Source organism: Eurosta solidaginis, chromosome 5 (genome assembly GCF_040869045.1).
Source record: "Eurosta solidaginis isolate ZX-2024a chromosome 5, ASM4086904v1, whole genome shotgun sequence".
Taxonomy (NCBI): Eukaryota; Metazoa; Arthropoda; class Insecta; order Diptera; family Tephritidae; genus Eurosta; species Eurosta solidaginis.
The window spans coordinates 52316241-52338858 of record NC_090323.1 but is presented as its reverse complement, the minus strand read 5'-3'; the positions used below and the strand labels follow the sequence as shown (position 1 = coordinate 52338858).

At 38.1% G+C, this 22618-nt stretch overlaps 1 protein-coding gene across 1 annotated transcript in view; it reads right to left on the bottom strand.

Annotated features, from left to right (window-relative positions):
- ms(2)34Fe (male sterile (2) 34Fe) overlaps positions 1 to 22618 on the bottom strand; it is a 79351-nt gene that overhangs the window by 3741 nt on the left and 52992 nt on the right. Inside the window, exons 9-12 of the mRNA XM_067791891.1 lie at positions 10783 to 10937; positions 9340 to 9556; positions 3579 to 3686; positions 2294 to 2762 (exon numbers count right to left, since the gene is read on the bottom strand). Of these exons, the coding sequence (XP_067647992.1) occupies positions 2294 to 2762; positions 3579 to 3686; positions 9340 to 9556; positions 10783 to 10937 (949 nt within the window). The remainder of the gene's footprint in view (positions 1 to 2293; positions 2763 to 3578; positions 3687 to 9339; positions 9557 to 10782; positions 10938 to 22618) is intronic.

The window sequence follows — 22618 nt, the reverse complement described above, 5'->3', positions numbered from 1 at the left end:
TTTTTCGTATTTCATATAGAATTATGGAATTTTTTTCATTTTTCGGTACGGAAAAAGTGGGCGTGGTCATAGTAGGATTTCGCCCATTTTTAATACCAAGTTAAAGTGAGTTCAGATAAGTACGTGAACTAAGATTAGTAGAGATATATCGATTTTTGCTAAAGTTATCGTGTTAACGGCCAAGAGGAAGGACAGACGGTCGACTGTGTATAAAAACTGGGCGTGGCTTCAACCGATTTCGCCCATTTACACAGTTAACGGGATAGAAGCTATGCCTTTACCAAATTTCACACGGATTGGTAAATTTTTGCTCGACTTATGGCATTAAAAGTATTCTAGACAAATTAAATGAAAACGGGCGGAGCCACAACCATTTCTTTTATTTATATACATACTCTAAAGATATTAAATTTTTTGTTAAAATTTAACTTAAAATTTTTTTTTTAAAGTGGGTGTGTTCGTTATCCGATTTTGCTAATTTTTATTTAGCATATCTTCAACGACTGCCAAATTACAGCTTGCAAAACTTTTAAATTACCTTCTTCTAAAAGTAGACGGTGCCACGCCCATTGTCCAAAATTTTACTAATTTTCTATTCTGCGTCATAGGGACAACCCAACTACCAAATTTCATCGCTTTATCCGTCTTTGGTAATGAATTATCGCACTTTTTCGGTTTTTCGATATCGAAAAAGAGGGCGTGGTTATAGTCCGATTTCGTTCATTTTAAATAGCGAGATGAGTCACCAGGAGCTTGCATACCACATTTCACTAAGATACCTCAAAATTTACTCAAGTTATCGTGTTTAGGGACGGTCGGACATTGCTAAATGAATATCTTTTTCGCCCAGATCATTTTGATATATAGAAGTCTATATCTATCTCGATTATTTATGCCGTTAATGATCACCGTTATTCGAACAAAATGAATACACTCTGTGAGCTCTGCTCAGCTGAGTATAAAAATTAAAAAAGAACAACGCCAATGTATACGGTTATAGCTATTTATGGAGCTAACGGCTAAGTCTGCAGTTAGTATGAGTTTATATGGCGTTTAGCTCGGTTTTGGTGTTTGGAATGTTGGGAAACCCGTACTAATGTGCGACGATCGGCAAATTTCAGTGGAATAGGGAAACCACTCTAGCCCGTGGGCTGTTCAAGTAATAATAGCAATAGTTAGACAGGTTCAGAACATTCGTGTTTTTACGGTTGATAATACATCGACTGCTGAGTGGAATGTCACCGTACTGCGGATGCCGTTTCGCAAACGCACTATCTCAGAAAACGTTTTAATAACACCCTATTCGAGAATTGGTTTCAAAAACGCTTTATGTCAGAATTCTGTTGAAGATCGCCCCATCTCAGAATTTCTTTCTTAAATAGCCCAACAAGTGTCAAAATTTATTGAATTTGAACTATGTTTGGGCAATTTTGAAACAAAATCTGAAATAGGGTGTTTTTGAAACAAATTCCTAATTTCATGTTTGAGCTCAAACGTTTAGGGATTTAATGCGCAATATAAGTATGTATTAGGTTATGTGACCGGGGTTGGAATGTGAATGAAAGATGACGCTCCGGCTAAGAAAGTATTTTTATCGGAACCCGCTTATGGAAGCAGAGGAAGGGGCGGCCCGCACTCCGCTGGAGGGACCAGGTGGAAAACGATTATTCTCTTGGAGGGACCAATTGGCACCAGTTAACCCAAAAAAGCGCGCCTTGTTGGACGGTCAAAATCGTTTAAACGGTTAAGCGCCAATTAAGTAAGAAAGACAACGATCGGAATGAAGCGAATATTAGAAGTCGCAAACAGCTTGCGATATATTGTATGCAGGGGTGTAAGCGCTCTTTGTGAATTCCAAAAATATATCTAGTTAGCCTTGTTGAATGAACTTCCTGTAGCAGCTGCGAACTGCATTTAAAGCAAATCGTAAGATCTGATGTAGTGCTGACCTTAACTTCACAATATTTTCCAAATAATCGTTATATCTGAGTAGCTGAGAATATCATTTTCAATGAGATGTGTTAGGATTTTAGGAGATTGGGATTGACTCCAAGTGAAGTTGCCGCCGGGCCGTCGACATGGGTTTTTAAGAGAGTGTGGCATTGGAAGAACTGGTTTTAGTTTTTTTTTCAATGAAAGCGACGACCCAAATGTGTGATTGAAAGAGAGGTTGAGCTTAAGAGATGAAATTACATTTCCATATGATATAAATAAAGGAATTTGGAATTAAATTTATATACATTTATATATTGGTTTTATAAAACAAAACATACATAAATTAATCATCAACCACCTGATCTGAGATATGTGTTATAGTAGTTATACATTTCGGTTGCGGTTTACCACGATATCTCGACAAATTCCTTGGCCTTAATCCATCTTTAGGCGGTTCTGCAGCCTTTTCCTTTTCAGGCAATAAATTGTCTTCATTTTTGCCCTGCAACTCCTGCGATCGCTGCTCTTCTTCTAATCGTTTTCGTTTCGACAAACTTTCTGCTTTCTGTTGCTCAGGTGTTATAACGCAACGGCTTTTTATGAAATCAAAGAAATCAATATTTTTCACATGACTGTAAAAATTTTTAAGGAATTGCGTGTATTTGGGGAAAACATTATGTTTCAGCATCGACTCATACAACACGGTACGTTGCTGTTCACGGAAGAGACGGTGTTTATGCTCTGCGAGTTTAATTCTCCAATTGTTCGTACTCCAAAGTTTTGCCAATTCGGTACGTATTCGCGGACGCAAATAATATTCCATTGCTCTGTTAGTAAAGAGCATAAAATTAGGTTTAAACTAACGGCTAATCGGAAATTGAAAATAGCAGTAAAATAAACTTAAAATAAAGTTGAAATATACATATGGGGTATTCCATCCCATTTCGACCAATTCTGAACCCGAATCCTTTAGAATTGGCTGAAAGTTTTTCTTCTTTTTCTAGCTTACGAAAGACGTTTTTCAGAATTTTTTCAAATTTTTTCATCCAACTCAAAAAAAGTTATGAATTAAAAAAAAAAAACGGTGTTTTTTTCAAAATGCTATAACTTTTTCAAAAATTGACCGTTTGGGATCTTTTTTTTTTAAATTGTTTTTAAATGTACAATTCGGGAAAAATACAAAAAAATTTTTAAAGTTTTTTTTTTTCAATTAAATAAAAAAAAAAACAAATTATCGGACCACTCCGGGATTAGTGGGGATGATTGCAGAATTGATTGAAGTTTTTTATGAGAAAAAAAATGGCGAAATTCCAAAAATCTCGAAAAACTGAAAAATTACAAAAAAAAAACTTTAAAAATTTTTTTGTATTTTTTCCGAATAGTACATTTAAAAACAAATTTAAAAAAAAAAGATCGCAAACGGTCAATTTTTGGAAAAGTTATAGCATTTTGAAAACAAAAACGGTGTTTTTTAAAAATTCTTAACTTTTTTTGAGTTGGATGAGAAAATTTGAAAAACTTCTGAAAAACGTCTTTCGTAAGCTAGAAAAAAAAGAAAAAAAAACTTTCAGCCAATTCTAAAGGGGTCGGGTTCAAAATTGGTCGAAATGGGATGGAATACCCCATATGTATTGATAACTTACTCTTTTAGGATGCGCTGAGTCGATTTGAAAGTGAAGTTATCAATGGGTGCTAAGAATTTATGTATTTCGGCAGTGTTGCACAATGGCACCGGAATCTTGACGAAAATGCTGTGAAATAAAACAACGTCATAAGTTTTAACTGAACGGCGGACAGAATAATTTAACAAACGATAGTTTGAAATTTCAGCCATCGGTAGAGGTATATGACGGAAATTTAAGGAAACCTTTTAACAAAGAACAAAAAGTTTCCATCTATAAACCCTAGAACAGGGGACTGACTCAAGCTCCAAACATGTGAAGATAGAAAACTGGGTCTCCTAGGTAATTACCACGGCAGAGGTGGAAGGGAGCAATAACATCGTAACTAAAACGTTAGAAAATGAGTATAATAAAGTCAACACTCTGAAGGGACCCAGATGCAAAGCAGAGCCGTTATGCTGGACCAAAGAGTTGGAGGTTCATCGGAGCAGGTGAGGCTTATTTTAAAACTAGCAAAATACGTAGAATTCGGGTATGTTGGTATGAATGGATGGATCTTTTTAGGATATACAGCGTGAAACTAGGAGAGCAAAGATAACGTCATGGAAAAAACTTCTGTGAGACATAATAGAATGATCCAGCGAAACGACAATGTTCGGAAAATCCTTATCCAGATATAAAAGTCTACGGACTAAAACAGGGGAACAGGAAATGATCTTGCTGTTGTAAAAAGTCCCTTGAAACGTTTATTCATGAGAAAATAATGCGGACGAGCCGGTCAACAGCACTTAAACTCCGATCATGGAACGTTAGTGACTATCACTAAGATCGAATGGGTGGTGAAGACTTTCTGTAAACTTAAGTCGTCGGATCCAGGTGGTATACTCACTCCCATGCTGCAAATATCAGGTAAAAAGATCGTGTAATGGGTTAGCAGAATATTAGATGGATACATAGGACTAAATCAAGGGATGCCAAAAACTTGAGTTCCATATGAAAAAGAAAGATTTAACGAGCAATACAAAAACGAATATGATAAACTATTCCATGCTTAATGAAAAGCTGCTTTATGAGGATTGGGTTGTTGTCTACGCTGAGAAAGATATTTCAAAAGCATACTCTCTGTTTATAAATATATTGCATGGTCACATAGAATTCTCTAGTTTCACTTGTGCTCGACGTAAATCCAAAACCAAGCTTAAACCCTGGATGCATTCTGCCCTTTTAAAAAGTATTAAATTGAAAAATAAGTTAGGTGTTAAGTGTAGAAAGCATCCAAGAAATCTTGCGCTTCGATCTCGTTACAAAAAGCTGTGCAAAAAATTAAATAAAGACATAAAATCACACCGAGATACCTATTTCCGGAGTAGACTATTGAGCTGCCATGGGAACACTAAAAAAGAATGGGAAGTTGTAAATAGCATTATCAACCGAAATAGCTCTGGTAGTGAACGGGTTATTGCTCTGAATAATTGTGGCAATATGATTGACGACCCCTCTGTTGTTGCTGATATTTTTAATGATTTTTTTGTGTCTGTTGGTCAATGCAATACTTCTTCCTGCAACTGCATCATGTCCAGTGGTGACGCATCTATTTCTAGGTGCAGTTTTATGTTTGAACCCTTCACAGGCACTGAGCTCCTTGCAATAATAAAAAGTCTAAGCAACTCTGGCTCTAGTGGATACGACGGTATTTCAAATAAACTTCTTAAAAACATAGCCCTTAATATGCTTGACGTACTAAAGCATCTATTTAATACTAGTGTTTTTACAGGAATTTTCCCCGATGCCTTGAAATGTGCAATTATTATACCCGTGTTTAAAAAGGGTAACAGGGAAGATAAAAATAACTATAGGCCTATTTCACTTCTATCCTCTATATCTAAGGTCTTTGAAAAAGCTCTTAAAAATCGAATTATGCAGTTTCTAGAAAGCAGAAGCTTTTTTAGTCCAAGGCAGTTTGGTTTTAGAGCAAACCGCTCTACTGAAGATGCTCTACTAGAATTCTGCTCTTTTATTTATCAAGAGTTGGACAATAAAAAAAATTGCGCTGGTCTTTTCGTAGACATAACCAAAGCTTTTGACACGGTAGATCATGCTATTTTAATAAATAAATTGTATGATGCCGGTTTTCGAGGATTTGTACATAAGTGGTTTCAATCATACCTTTCTGAAAGGGTACAATGCGTCAGAGTTTGCGGAAAGCTGGGGAAGACTAATCCAATCACGAGAGGGGTTCCGCAAGGCTCCGTGCTCGGTCCCATCTTATTTTTAATTTATGTTAATTCAATTTTTGATATGCCCTTCTTGGGGGAAGTCACTGCATTCGCAGATGATCTTGCGATGGCCTATAGTTCTCCTAACACCTTTGATTTGATAAGTAGTATAAACCATGATGTACATCTACTGAGAACTTGGTTTGCAAAACATAAGCTCGTCGCTAGCAATAAGACCAAACTCATGAGTTTTAGTCTAAATATAAAAAAACCACCGGATGTAAGTATTGTTTTTCATTCTGCGATTTGCGAGCGATTTGCTTTACATGACAATATGTGCCAAGTTTTTCAGTCCGGTACCTTCGCCTCGCTTGTGGCCTGTAGTAAGTACTGCTTCACGATAGACTATGTTGATGAATTTCAGTATCTGGGTGTAACGGTTGATATGAATATGAGCTGGGGTAACCATATATCCCGTCTAAAAAAATATCTTCAATTCTCTTTGCGTTGTCTTTATCATCTCAGAACTTCCGGTTCCAACAATCTTCTCAAAATAGTTTATTATGCGGTCTTTCATTCTAAATTAAAATACGGAATCTGCTGCTGGGGTGGCGCCACCCTTAACAAAACCCAGCCGTTACTAGTATTGCAAAAGTATGCTGTTCGAAAAATATCTAATGTTAACCGGCTGCATCCATCGAGAGAACTTTTTAGAAGTCTAGGGATTCTCCCAGTCAAGGACCTGTATTATTTCAAAGTTTTAAAAATTTTTTTTATTAGATGTGGCTATCTGCAAAGTATGAGGTCGGAAACATATAACCTGAGGACAAACTCACAAACTAGAGTCGTTGTACCTTCGACCAGAACCACACATTCAAGCAAGTTTTTCACAATTGTTTCACGAAAACTCTTCAATATACTTCCCACCGAAATACGTACTTTACGGAATCTTCGGCAATTTACAGAAAGTGTTAAGTCCTTCCTCTTAGGCCTCGCACACAATGAAATCGAAGTTTTGCTTCAGCCAGCTACATAAACCGTTTATAATAACAAATACTTCATAATTTTAATTGCTTTTCCTTTCATTTACCCATGGGTTTGTTGGAATTTTAGCTGAATCTTTTTATATACTATAATTAAATTAAACAACCATTTATAATTTAATCACTTTATTTAACAGTTCACCCCACTGTATTTTTTATATTTGCTATAATTGACATTTGTCACTATGCTGAATTGGCATAAAAATGTCTTAACTTTTCCTATATCTACTTGTACATATATCCCATATATATAAGATTAAATTGTTTGCTTTTACGATGTTATTTTAATATGTACATACATAGATATAAGGAAAATGCCTAATAAATGAAATGAAATGAAATGAAATGAACTCTGAAAGGGTAATATTTGTCTGTATAAAATCGATCATGGCCGAAAAACTGGTTTTCTGAACAACGGGGGAGTCTTTAAAGACATTCTAGGGACTTTCACCAATGTCTTGAAGCGGGCGAGCGTCGATGATCTTAATTTCGTTAAAGGGTGGGTACCTTGACAAGATGGATTTGCTACATGCTAAGTTGAAGGAAGAATATTTCCCAAACCGCTATATGAAGTCAAAAGGGAAGTGAACAGCGGTAAGATGCAGGGCGGAGTACTACAGCTCTGTTGCTGGGGCCGCTGGTCATCAAAGAGCTTTACGCATACATCAGCATTGTTCAGCGAATTAAAACACAGCAGCTCGCTACCTAGGCCATGTTATGCGAATGAAAGATGTTGCTTCGTCCAAGAAGGTATTGTGAGAACCCGCCTGTGGAAGCAAAGGCAAAGAGCGGCTCCACTTCGCTGGAAGCGCTAGTGGGAATATGATTAAAATTCTATTGGTGTTACGAATTGGCGTCAGTTAACACAACGAGGAAGCTTGTTGGACCAGGAAACTGTATACAAGATACAAAAAATTATGACGGCATGTGGAGCCCTTTCCCCCCTAATTGGGAATTTACAGCGATTGTGAAGCCCATCTTGTACCATGGAGGCCTTGTTTAATGGACAGCCACAAAGAAAAGTCTTTTAATGAAAAACTAGAAGAGGCTATTACGCGTCGCATTGCTTTCGCTGACAATCGAAATCCAGAAATAATTATTTATTTGAACAATACATTTTACTTAGTTATAACATATGATTAATACTCTTCTACACTTATTTATCCCACTTCCTCTCTCTTTGCCGTTGGTATCCCTATTGGTATCTGTCTGTTCCTCTCTCTCACTCATTACGCCATCTCTTTTCCCTCTCCCTCTGCATCTATAACCCAATTTCTACTACCATTCCGCTACCTCTCCTTCTGCCTTTCTCTGTATCTATCCAATCTCCAACCAATGTAATAATTCTTTTTTTAAACCCAGAGTGCTTTGCACACAAAGTATATTAACTTTGATTGGGTAACGGTTGGTTGTACATGCATAAAGGAATCGAGATAGATATAGACTTCAGTATATCAAAATCATCAGTATCTAAAAAAAATTTGATTGAGCCATGTTCGTCCGTCCGTCCGTCCGTCCGTCTGCCCGTTAACACGATAACTTGAGTAAATATTCAGATATCTTCACCAAATTTGGTGCACGTGCTTATCTGGACCCAGAATAGATGGGTATTGAAAATGAGTGAAATCGGATGATAACCACGCCCACTTTTTATATATATAACATTTTGGAAAACACAAAAAACCTGATTATTTAGTAAATAATACACCTAGAATGTTGAAATTCTACGTGTGGACTGATATTGAGACTCTTGATAAAAATTTGAAAAACATTTTTAAAATAGGCGTGGCACCGCCCACTTGTTATAAAATCAATTTTACAAATATTATTAATCATAAATCAAAAATCGTTAAACCTATCGTAACAAAATTCGGCAGAGAGGTTGCCTTTAATATAGGGAATGCTTTGAAGAAAAATTAACGAAATCGGTTAAGGACCACGCCCACTTTTCTATAAAATATTTTTAAAAGGGTCGTGGACGAATAAATAAGCTATATCTTTGCAAAAAAGAGCTTTATATCAATGGTATTTCATTTCCCAAGTGGATTTATAACAGTAAATAGGAAAAACTTCAAATTTTAAAAAATGGGCGTGGCACCGCCTTTTATGACTAAGCAATTTTCTCTGTTTCGGGAGCCATAACTTGAAGAAAAATTAACGTATCGTAATGAAATTGTGTACACATATTTTCCTTATAGCAGAAAATATTTCTAGTAAAAATGGCCGGGATCGGTTAAAGACCAAGGCAACTTAGATATGAAACAAATTTAAAAGGGTCGTAGACTAGAATAATAAGCTATAACTTAGCAAAAAATATTTTGGAATCAATGATATTTCACTTATGAAGTTTTATTGTAAGAGGAAATGGGGAGACATTTTTTTTAAACAGGCGGTGCCACGTGTTATGTAGAAAAGTAATTTATCTGAAATTAAATGTACAATTGAAGCTCACGCTGAGTATATAATGTTGGGTTACACCCGAACTTACGACACCTTTACTTGTTTAAATATATTTTTACTTACTTGGCCATTAAGACGAGTGGAAAAGTTTCATTTATGGGTGGTATGCGCTCTCTTTTCAAACGAAAACGTGGAAATTTATTCATATCGACATCGTACCAAGAATATTCATTGGTCATTAGCTGCTGAATATTTTTAAAATTTTTAAGCTCAACGTATGTGTTGCTCGCTGAGAAATTATAATCCGTTGGTTTTGGTAGATCGTAAACAAAGCGGTAGCCTTTGTTAAAAATAAAGAGTTAAGATAAAATACAAAGATATACATATTATAATCGTTTGAACGTTAAGGCCTTTTTAAATGACTCGACTTTCTCACAACTATGGTTAAACTTGTAGAAAATCGAGTCGTATAAAAAGCCCTTACACGATTAACCGTGTATGATACAGTGCCGTAACGGTGAAAAGGCGTGAACATTAAAGCAATGGGCGCTTTCAGCAAGCACAAGTGTGGATCAATCCTTGAGTGATAATTTTCTGAACGCTCCGTTAGGTATTTTCGACCCACTCAACGGTTGGGATTTTACGTCAAAATACTCAGCATAAATGTGGTTGTTTCACAAAAACTTTTCACTATTCAGCTCGGCGTCAGTTTTACAACTAAATATTCATGAATTGAATTGTGTAATTCTAACTAATGTGTTAATGTTTGTTTTGTTTTATGTCATATTTAATGATAAATATACAGTATCCCTGATGAAGATGAAAAAATTTCATCGAAACGCGTAGGAGGAAAAGAGAAACCTTGTGTTTTGTCTTTATTTTATCGGCCGAAAAGCTCCAAATAATTATAATTATTGTTATTATTTAATTTTTCTAAATTTGAAAAAGTTGTATTTTGTTTTTGGAATAGTAAGTAGAAATACGTTAACGCGAGTGCAGAAATAAGAAATAAATAAGCAACTGTTCGAGAAGGCTGTTCGTGAGAAGTCCAGAACTTAGGAGAAAAAGGTTAACGATGCAACAGAGAATATAATAGCAGCGGAAACTGAGGAATAATCAAATAGTTTAGATTTTAACACGCTATAAGTGCATACTTATAAATTAATTGTGATGTACTCCCAACAAAGTAGTGTTGTCAATAAAGAACATTTTGCTATACCGAAAATATGAGTTATTTATTCGACAGTTCAGCGATTGGAACTATAACAGAAGGTGCAGAAGAATCAAGAATTCCTAAAACTCGTTACTTACTTAATTGGCGTTTAACCGTTTAAACGGTTATGGCCGTCCAATAAGGCGCGCCAGTCGCTCCTTCTCTCTGCCAACCGGAGTCAATTGGTCACACCAAGGTAGTTTAAATCGTTTTCCACCTGGTCCTTCCAACGGAGTGGGGGCCGCTCTCTACCTCTGCTCCATAGGTGGGTTCGTTACAGTATCAACAAAAATAGTGATCGCTGAAAGCGCTCAATGAGTGCACACCACTGATTACATTGATTCATCACAAACCTGTTGTATTACATTCCGCACTTTGATGCTCCAAAAAATAAAACTCTTTGAATGTCGGCTTTTGATAGTTCTTGAACTTGGATATCTCATCGACGAAGTATTGAAAGAGATCGGCAATATTTTGTGCATAATTAAAATGCAGTTCTAGAGTATTACTAAATTGTTAAAATGAAGATGGTTTAAAAAATTAAATATTTTTAAGATTTTTTAGAATAATTAAAAGTAATAACCAAGCAAACACATTTCCCACAAGCTTTATAGCCAATCTGTGTTTCCACATATCTTTTGCATTTCACAGCAATTTTCCAGTTGATAAAACATTTTCATTTGCATAATAGTAATAATAGTAAACGTACACATGCTCATATAATAATATGATAATAATGCAATAAAGCCAATGATGCACTGCAACCGAGTAGCAATCTTGCGCAACGATGCGCGAGCTATGTTATACAACCCATATGTAATGCATTCACTTACACCCTGATCACACCCATGACAACACTAATCATAAATGCAAAGTACGTAACGCTTCATAGTATGTAGTATACTGCTAGTAACCATATACAATAAGTAGTATATATAAAATATTATCGACGACGTTGCATATCTATGCTCTTAACATTGCCCAAGTACATATTTGGCTGTCTATCACAATTGAGTGCGTCGGGCACACACGCTGTGCTCTGCTACTGTCAGAAAGTTATTAGAAGAAGTTATAGGTGCGTGAAGAAATGTCAATGTAACGTAGCTTAACGAGTGAAAGAGTTTAAACATATGGAAAGCGGATATGCGTGGGCTGATACAAATGTTTTTATACTTAGTTGAGCAGAGCTCACAGAGTATATTAAGTTTGATTGGATAATGGTTGGTTGTACAGGTATAAAGCAATCGAGATAGATATAGACTTCCATATATCAAAATCATCAGGATCGAAAAAAAATTTAATTGAGCCATGTCCGTCCGTCCGTCCGTTAACACGATAACTTGAGTAAATTTTGAGGTATCTTAATGAAATTTGGTGTGTAGGTTCCTGAGCACTCATCTCAGATCGCTATTTAAAATGAACGATATCGGACTATAACCACGCCCACTTTTTCGATATCGAAAATTTCGAAAAACCGAAAAAGTGCAATAATTCATTACCAAAGACAGATAAAGCGATGAAATTGGGTAGGTGAGTTGAACTTATGACGCAGAATAGAAAATTAGTAAAATGTTGGACAATGGGCGTGGCACCGCCTACTTTTAAAAGAAGGTAATTTAAAACTTTTGCAAGCTGTAATTTGGCAGTCGTTGAAGATATCATGATGAAATTTTGCAGGAACGTTACTCCTTTACTATAAGTACGCTTAATAAAAATTAGCAAAATCGGATAAGGACCACGCCCACTTTAAAAAAAAATTTTTTTAGGTAAAATTTTAACATAAAATTTAATATCTTTACAGTATATAAATAAATTATGTCAAAATTCAACTCCAGTAATGATATGGTGCAACAAAATACAAAAATAAAAGAAAATTTCAAAATGGGCATGGCTTCGCCCTTATTCATTTAATTTGTCTAGGATACTTTTAATGCCATAAGTCGAACAAAAATTTACCAATCCTTTTGAAATTTGGTAGGGGCATAGATTTTATGACGTTAACTGTTTTCTGTGAAAATGGACGAAATCGGTTGAAGCCACGCCCAGTTTTTATACACAGTCGTCCGTCTGCCCTTCCGCATGGCCGTTAACACGATAACTACAGCAAAAATCGACATATCTTTACTGAACTTAGTTCACGTACTTATCTGAACGCACTTTACCTTGGTATAAAAAATGAACGAAATCCGACTATGACCACGCCCACTTTTTCGATATCGAAAATTACGAAAAATTAAAAAAATGCCATAATTCTAAACCAAATACGAAAAAAGGAATGAAACGTGGTAATTGGATTGGTTTATTGACGCGAAATATAACTTTAGAAAAAACTTTGTAAAATGGTTGTCACACCTACCATATTAAGTAGAAGAAAATGAAAAAGTTCTGCAGGGCGAAATAAAAAACCCTTGAAATCTTGGCAGGTATTACATATATAAATAAATTAGCGGCATCCAACAGATGATGTTCTGGGTCACCTTGGTCCACATTTTTGTCGATATCTGGAAAACGCCTTCACATATACAACTATCACCCCTCCCTTTTAAAACTCTCATTAATACCTTTAATTTGATAACCAATATCGTACAAACACATTCTAGAGTCACCCCTGGTCCACCTTTATGGCGATATCTCGAAAAGGCGTCCACCTATAGAACTAAGACCCACGCCCTTTTAAAATACTCATTAACACCTTTCATTTGATACCCATATTGTACAAACGCATTCTAGAGTCACCCCTGGTCCACCTTTATGGCGATATCTCGAAAAAGCGACCACCTATACAACTACCACCACTCCCTTTTAAAACCCTCATTAATACCTTTAATTTGATACCCATATCCTACAAACACATTTTGTAGTCACCCCTGGTCCACCTTTATGGCGATATTTCGAAACGGCGTCCACCTATAGAACTAAGGCCCACTCCCTTTTAAAATACTCATTAACACCTTTCATTTGATACCCATATTGTACAAACGCATTCTAGAGTCACCCCTGGTCCACCTTTATGGCGATATCTCGAAAAAGCGACCACCTATACAACTACCACCACTCCCTTTTAAAACCCTCATTAATACCTTTAATTTGATACCCATATCGTACAAACAAATTCTAGGGTCACTCCTGGTCCACCTTTATGGCGATATCTCGAAAAGACGTCCACCTATAGAACTAAGACCCACGCCCTTTTAAAATACTCATTAACACCATTCATTTGATACCCATATTGTACAAACGCATTCTAGAGTCACCCCTGGTCCACCTTTATGGCGATATCTCGAAAAAGCGACCACCTATACAACTACCACCACTCCCTTTTAAAACCCTCATTAATACTTTTAATTTGATACCCATATCCTACAAACACATTTTGTAGTCACCCCTGGTCCACCTTTATGGCGATATTTCGAAACGGCGTCCACCTATAGAACTAAGGCCCACTCCCTTTTAAAATACTCATTAACACCTTTCGTTTGATGCCCATATTGTACAAACAAATTCTAGGGTCGCCCTTGGTCCACCTTTATGGCGATATCTCGAAACGGCGTCCACCTATGGAACTAAGGATTACTCCCTTTTAAAATACTCATTAACACCTTTCATTTTATACCCATATCGTACAAACGCATTCTAGAGTCACCCCTGGTCCACCTTTATGGCGATATCTCGAAAAGACGACCACCTATACAACTACCACCACTCCCTTTTAAAACCCTCATTAATACCTTTAATTTGATACCCATATCCTACAAACACATTTTGTAGTCACCACTGGTCCACCTTTATGGCGATATTTCGAAACGGCGTCCACCTATAGAACTAAGGCCCACTCCCTTTTAAAATACTCATTAACACCTTTCATTTGATACCCATATTGTACAAACGCATTCTAGAGTCACCCCTGGTCCACCTTTATGGCGATATCTCGAAAAAGCGACCACCTATACAACTACCACCACTCCCTTTTAAAACCCTCATTAATACCTTTAATTTGATACCCATATCGTACAAACAAATTCTAGGGTCACTCCTGGTCCACCTTTATGGCGATATCTCGAAAGGGCGTCCACCTATGGAACTAAGGATTACTCCCTTTTAAAATACTCATTAACACCTTTCATTTGATACCCATATCGTACAATCAAATTCTAGAGTCAACCCTGATCCACCTTTATGGCGATATCCCTAAATGGCGTCCACCTATAGAACTATGGCCCACTCCCTCATAAAATACTCTTTAATGCCTTTCATTTGATAGACATGTCATACAAACACATTCCAGGGTTTCCCTGGGTTCATTTTCCTACATGGTTATTTTCCCTTATGTTGTCACCATAGATCTCAACTGAGTATGTAATGTTCGGTTAAACCCGAACTTAACCTTCCTTACTTGTTATAATTGAAAATATGTGAAAGTGAGCGATAGACCTCATATTATTATTATTATTATTATATATTAGGCTTAAAATGAATTTTAAGACTAACAAGAAAAAGAGCACTAGCTGCTATGGCTATCGGCTCAACTTAAAATTAAAGATTAATTTATTATTATTATAAAAAGCTGTAACTTATAATTAAAATTACAAGTTAAGAAAAATCTTAAGAGCTATGGCTACGGTGGCCTTAAGCTAATTTCAAATTTATATATACTTATGCATTTACATATATTTCATTTTGTAATTGAGAGTTTGGTTGTTGTAAATATAAAAGGAGATTTTTTCGTTTCTTTTTTTAAATTTGAAAATAAAGTCTTGTATTTTTCAGGAATTTTATAACTACTTCTATATTTTGTATGGAGGGATTATTAAGGAAGTGGGTTGGATTAAGGCATTGGAAAGTTTGGCTTCTAGAATGATGAAAGGTTGGGCATTCGAGGAAGATGTGTGTTATTGTGAGAGGGGTGTTATTTCTACAGTAAGTACAGGTGTTGGGGAGGTTGTTGTTGAGTATGTATTGATGGGAGATCTTTGTGTGTCCGAGTCGTAGTCTGGTGTATTTTGTGATGTCTAATCGGGATAGGGTTTGATGGGTATTTGTGTTTGGGAACTGGGTTACGTTAGTTTTGCTTATGTTATTTGATTTGTACCATGTGGATGTTCGGTTCCAGATTAATTGTGTAGTCTTTTGAATAAATTTAATTTTTTGGAATTTGTACACGACGTTTTGGTTTAGGTTTTGTATTGTATGTACTGGTGAAGTTGCAGCTACACTTATTCCTATGATTGATATATAACAGAATGAATTCCTATTTTATCGAAGTCTTTTGTGAAATCAAATGAAATGAGGGATGCGTATTTTTTCTTTGCGGGAGAGTCGGTAATCATGTGCTCTACATATAATAGAGCATCAGTTATCGACTTTCCTCTTTTGAAACCTATTTGGTTGTCATGAATGAGTTTGTTATTACTAACAAACCACCATAACCTGTTGGCAATGATCTTGTCCATCAATTTAGCTATACATGAATTTAGGGATATAGGGCGGTATGACCTCGTATGTTCCATTGGAAAATGTTGATGGACATGTTGAAAGTTGGGAATTGAAAGGGGAGGAAGAGGATATAAAGAAGGGATATTTAGTTTATGTGTTTTTCTTAGTTGTTTTTTAGTATTGTTGTTTTGATTGTCTCTCTCTTTTCTGTTGAGTGCACGTTTTATTTGCGTTTTAAGTCGTTTAGAAGCTTTTGTTGGAAGAATCTTAGTTGTTTTGGTTTTATTTAAGGATGTTGGAAAATCTTGTTGGTCGTCGGGTTCGTAATCGGATTCGCTTGTTAGTTCCGGTAGGTCGGGGTAATCTACCTGGTTACGTCTTGTAGTAATTTGTTGCGGAAGTTGTTGTTTTGTTGATGTAGTGTTTTGTAGGTGGCTTGAAGATTTGAATTCGTTTTTTCCTGTTGGTTTGTTGTTTTGCTGGGTTATTATTTGTGTTTGATTCCGAGAAATAGTTGGGTATTGCTGGTGTCTTTCGTTGTATATATTTAGGGCTGATTTGAAGTCTATTTTTTTGGTAGTTTTGATGGCCTGGATCTCTTTTTGTTTTATGAAAACTGGACACTTTTTGTCGACTGCTGTGTGGTCAGGTTGTAGATTTTGTCTGATGCAATTTATGCAGGCTTTTTCATTGGTGCACTTCTCTTGGTTTTCCTCGTTTATGTGATGGTTGTTGGCGCAATTTTGGCAGATTTTTTCGCTTTTAAAGATTTTTGCTATATGACCGTATCTAAGGCAATTTTTACATCATAATGGTAAGGGGATGTAGGGTCTTACTGGTATTTTTTCGTAGCCTACTCTGATGTCGGAGGGCAGATTTGTAGAGCTAAAAGTGATGGTTATGAGACCTGTTTCGACAAGTTCTTCTTTAAATTTCTTTAATATTTTTTTTAATTCTGTCACGTTTTGGTTTTCCAATTCGGCACAAATATAGTCTTCTGGAAGACCTCTAATTGCGTTGCAATAAATTACACCTTTTATTTGGTTAAGGGGTTTGTGTTCGGAAATTTCGACTGTTGTGTTGTCGTCTACGGCTATTAGTGAAGTTAGATTGTTCGCTTGCAGATTATTTTTAGTTTTAATTAATATTTGATCACTTCGCGTTTTTTACACTCCTCTACTTCACTGCCGCATTTAGCATCGATGGCGTTTTTTACAAGAAAAGGTGAAATATTTGCCAGTGTTTCGTTGTTGTCTGTTCTGGTCATAATTAAGTATATGTGGCCATTGTTCATGAATTGGGAATTTTTCGTTTTATCCCACGTAAAGTTTGGGGTATTTGATTGAGTTTTTTCCGAATTGGATGGGTAGCCCATTTTATATTCCTGGTATATTGCTTCAATAATTGTAGTAAAACACGTGTTTCGCGTATTTATTTATGTATACGGTGAGCGGATATAGCACAAAAGAGAAATCGTGTATTGACTTTTTGTTGAATGTAGGTATACTACCGTTCGCTTTGAGTGTTAGTCGAAGACTGCGATATACCTCATACACATATACGAACGGTATAGAAATTAAAATCCCAGATATTTTCATATTACTCTACCACAGAGGCACATATGGGAAAACGCCACTAACCTAGACCCAGAGTGCACGGATGGCTCCAAGCTCAATGGTAAAGTGAGTAGTAGAATATATTCAGAGGATCTTTTACTTTCCCTTAGCATAGGGCTGCAACGCCGCAGTATCGTTTTCCAGGCGGAATTAACTGCAAGAATGGAGGCCATCCGTTGGCTGTTATTTAAGAATCCCGCATCAGTAGCAATTTACTCAGACATTCAAGCGGCAACAAAAGCCCTCAAAGGCAAGAAAAATTCATCGAAATTAGCAATAGAATGTAGACAGACCCTAAACGAGCTTCCATCGCGGTGTCAGACAGCTGTTGTATGGGTCCCAGGTCACAGCGGTGTACCCGAGAACTGTGCTGCCAATGAACAAGCGAGGAAGGCTACTGAACAGACGGAGCTAAGCCAGATGTCATTACTCCCCCTATTTAATGAAAGTTGTTCCGAAATGATATCTTAAATAATCCCGAAGTGGTCCAGTAACAGTCCAAAGCGGTTTCGAAATGGTCTGGAAATGAGCCAGAAGTTGTCCCTGAAATTATACCTTTAATTATCCTGACGTGATCCTGAAGTTATTTTAAACCGGTCCCGAAAAAGTCTGGAAATGTTTCCGAAAATAGTCCTGATTTGACCATATAAAAGTTCCAATATGGCTTTGAAATATTCTCGAAATGAAAAAGAAGTTGCTCCGAAATGAAATAGTCCTGAAATAATCCTACAGACGTTCCAAACTGGTCATAAAATGGTTTCGGATTGAACCAAAAATATTGTGAAAGTGAACGAGTCTAGAAATGATTGAGAAAAAAACCCGAATTGAGCCTAAAAAAGTCCTATAATGGCTTCGAAATAGTATCGAAATTAGTCTAAAATAGTAATTCTGAAATGTTCCTAGAAATCGGGAGCAGAAGTAATCCCTATATACAAACCTAAACTAATCTGAGTGTTCCTGCAAATGTTCCAACGCGGTACGGAAAAAGTTCCGAAATTATAAACAAAAATGTCTTATTGATCCTATAACCGTCACAAAATGGGTTCGAAATTGTCTCGAAATTATCCTAAAATAATGTCGAAGTGATCTTAGAAAATTTTCCAACTGGCCCCGCAATAGTATCGAAATTATTTTGAAAATAATAAAAAAGTGATCCTTGCTATGTGCGATCAATGCTGTAAAATATCGATGAAAGTCGCTAGTGTGCTCCAAGATAGATCCCGCAATCTTTAAAAGTGCGCTAACGGGTTCTAGGAATAACAAAGCCGAAGCATGCGCTTTTCCTTCAAACGTAAAACGGCCCACCTGACAGTGTGGATCATTATAAGTACCTAGTCGTTCTCCAGGTTTCAGAAACTAGAATAGTTATATCCTTCACAGATAAGTACGAGGTAAGGGGGTGGGTTAGGTGGCTTAGAATATATCCGCCGCAGGTATGCTTGTCGTAAGAGGCGACTAAAATACCTAACAGATTTAAGGGGTTGTGTACCACAGCCCATTCAAGGTGCTGCAAGCTTCTCCATCGCAATTGTCAACCTCACCTACACGTTGCGGATCCTGTTACTTTAACAGCCGCGGTTCTGGCGTCCCCAAGTTCCACATGGATCTAGGGGTGGGAGAGCGCTATGACCTTGAATATTTCATGTGGTCATATTAAATCGTTCCCGAGATAGTCGGGCTACTGCCTTAATAGTGCTTGTTACCGGAACGTACCGGATTTGCATCCGGTAAAGGACCATCAACATCGATAACATTTCCCAAGGCCTTCGGGGAGTGTCCTTATGGCTACAATAATAAAAATTGAACTATTCCAATGAGATAAAATATTTACACATAAAATCCTAGAATCATATTTCGCCGATTACAAAAACTTTTTGATCATCCTTCGTACTTAGGCGTTCTTTACTTTAGTGTTTTTTGTGTGGCTTTGCTGGATGCTATCAACTCATTTGCACACAATTTTGCGGTATAAAAAACTGAAAAGTGTTCATATCATTTGAGTTGAATGACAGTTGAAAGAGAAATCTCAAATGCTGAGTTAGGGTAAGAGACACATTACTAAGCACAGGCAGGACGTACTTTGTTTCTTTTTCGAAGAAATCAAAACTATGTCTCAGCTTATTTAGAAATACAGGGGTTCGGGACTCCGGCCATTTCTAAGGCTACACAAGTGCAAGACATTTAGCATAGAATCTTATGAGTTTCGGGTTTTTCCTTAGTTTTAGTCAACTATAAGAACGGGTCTGAGGTCTGACGCCTTTTTGTGGATATCAATGAGGACCTCATTATGCCGTTCTTCTGCATACGGCAGAATTTTCAGGTGCCGTATTTCCTCGAAATGGTTGCGCTTCAATCAGATGTCTGTTAGGATGCCCAGAAATATGGGTATTCAACAGAAACTGTTTGTACAGCTTTTTTTTTCTCTCCTTAATGGGCTGCACTCTCGCTTAAATATATAGACGGTGTCCTGGGGATGAAAGAACACAACCGGTAGTTGTTCTGAAAGTGGTGTTTTGGCAGGCATGTAGTTTATTCCAGTGTGTATCCTTTAGGATCGGTGACCATATTGGGAAGCGTAGCATACAAGCGGCAGGCCATTTGCTTTATAAGTGGTAATGAGCGTTTCTTTTTATTAACCCCCAAGAGATTTGAAAATTTTGTTACGGCTCTGGATTTAAGGTACAATTGCGGGTACAAGCGCGCCAAAATATAGTTCCTGATCGAACATCACTCTAAATATTTTTGGATGTAAGACAGTCGGTAGGGTAATGCCATTGACGTAGATGTCCATTTACGAACAATTCGGGTCGTATAACAACTAGAGCCGACCTATTTCGCGATAGTTCGCTCGTCTTTTTCATTAAACAGTGCCCTGGCTACTGTCTTAGATAGGTTAAGTTAGGTTAAGAGGGCGTGCGTGGCTATTACCCAAGAAGAAGCGAGACGTCCGCCTGCCCGCTTCCCAAGGCAGTCGGTTCTATGTACCGGAGCGACCCGGGATTTTTCCCGACCAAGGACTGTCATTACAGTGTAACCCCATTTAATTTGTTGCGTCCCTCCCACAAATTGTCATCCTCCCAGCAGCTCCTTGCAGTGGGACTGCTCCATATTCTCTTGCTCCGGGAAGGTATCAACCCAATCCGGGTCCGTCTCCTGACCCCGGTCCTGAGAAATGGTTTTGCTGCATCTGCCGGAAAAGAATCTTTTTAGGACGGTCATACTCTTGTCAGTGTGTCTCGTGTAAGGGATGGTTGCATTGGACAGGTTGTTCTGGGCTAGATCCAAAAACCAGACGTCATCGTAACTTCTATAAATCTTTTGCGGGTCCTTGCTGTTCACACCCTAGGGCGTCCCGTAGTCTACGCCTTAGCGCCCCCACTACCTACCAGCAGCCCCGCTGCTCGGCAAGCCCCAACAAGTACCTGCTGCTGCTCGCGCCCACGGCGCCACCAACTCAATCGGCTGCTCCCACTCATACCTACAATCTCCCTAGTAGAGTCGGGAGCAATGCCGAGCATCAGCCTCTGCCCCGTCTTCTCACCCTCTCTTTTCCGCCAGCAATTGTGTATGTCAGGGAAACAGACTCTTAGTCCCTACCTCCCTTTGCACCGTTTGCCAGCACAGAATATATATGTTTGCGACATCCGCCCAATGCAGCTCCTGACATGGGCGGTGCCACTTTTCTAGATGTTCTGGTCTCCTCGACGGTAACCCCCGACGGGTTTCATTGCGCCATGTTCCGCAACGACGTCTCCCCCTATGCACTTCAGAATTATGCATTTAAACTGTAGTGGATTAAATGGGAAGATCACGGAGATAGTCGATTTCATGAAGCGGCACAACATCCGCATTGCTGCGATTCAAGAGACTAAACTCACAGCAAGATCTGCTCTGCAGACCTGTTCTGGGTATAATGTCCACAGAAAAGGTCGCGAGAGCGGAAATGGAGGCGGCCTCGCGTTTATCATACACCACTCTGTACAATATCATATATTTGATACCGACATCGGCCGCATGGACAGTGTCTTAGAACTTCAAGGCTTATCTGCCCGGTCAGGCGATGCAAACCTAGAAATCATCAACATCTACATCCCTCCTGCCACCTGTTGCCCCAGTGTATACCGCCCTAATATCAGCGCCTTACTCACTGGCAACAATCGCATTATCTTAGGCGATTTCAATCATCACGATCTATGGCATTCAAACTTGCGGGCGGACAGTATGGGTGAGATGTTGCCGGATCAAATAGAAGAAACCACGTTCTGCACAATAAACGGAGATGCCCCCACACGTGTGGTAGGAAGCTGTCACAGTTCACCGGATATATCAATCGTGAGCGCAGAACTCGTAAACTGCGTCAACTGGCAGCCGATATTAACATTGGCATCTGACCACCTGCCTATACTTATTTCGCTCGAGCGTACCGCCGACTTCATCGTCACAGAAAAACGCACTTTCATAAACTTTAAAAAAGGACAGTGGGGCGAATACAAATCTTTACAGACAACCGCTTTGCTGCCCTCCCTTTCGGACTGATGCCCGCCAAGGGGAATGTGCTTTCCGCAAGGTCATTGAATCCGCCTCGGCTCGCTTCATTCCCGCCGGTAGAATTCCCGAAATTCGGCCCCACTTGCCGTCGGAGGCTGCAAATTTAGTGAGAGAACGTGACCCCATAAGACAGCTCGATCCCGGCGACCCCCAAATAAGGGATATAAACCAATGCATCAGAGTGTTTGTGGATGAACACAAGCGGGCGAAATGGGAGGAGCACCTAAGCGGTTGTAACTTCTCTGCTGGTGTAGGTAAACTTTGGTCCACCGTAAAGTCCCTATCGAATCCGTCTAGGCACAATGACAAAGTTTCCTTCGCCTTTGGCGATAAAGTGCCGTCGGATGCGAAAAAATGCGCGAGCGCTTTCTGCCGACAAAATAAAATGCATAATGCAAAGATAGACGGAGGGCCAACAGACACGCACATAAACATAAATTCAGCGCGTTAGCAATTACCATCACCGCCAAAGATGTTGAGGATGCCATCGGTCATGCTAAACCATCCAAAGCTGTGGACCCAGACGGCATAGCCATGCCGATGCTTAAAAACCTAGGGAAATAGCGTTTCAAATATTTAGCACATGTCTTCA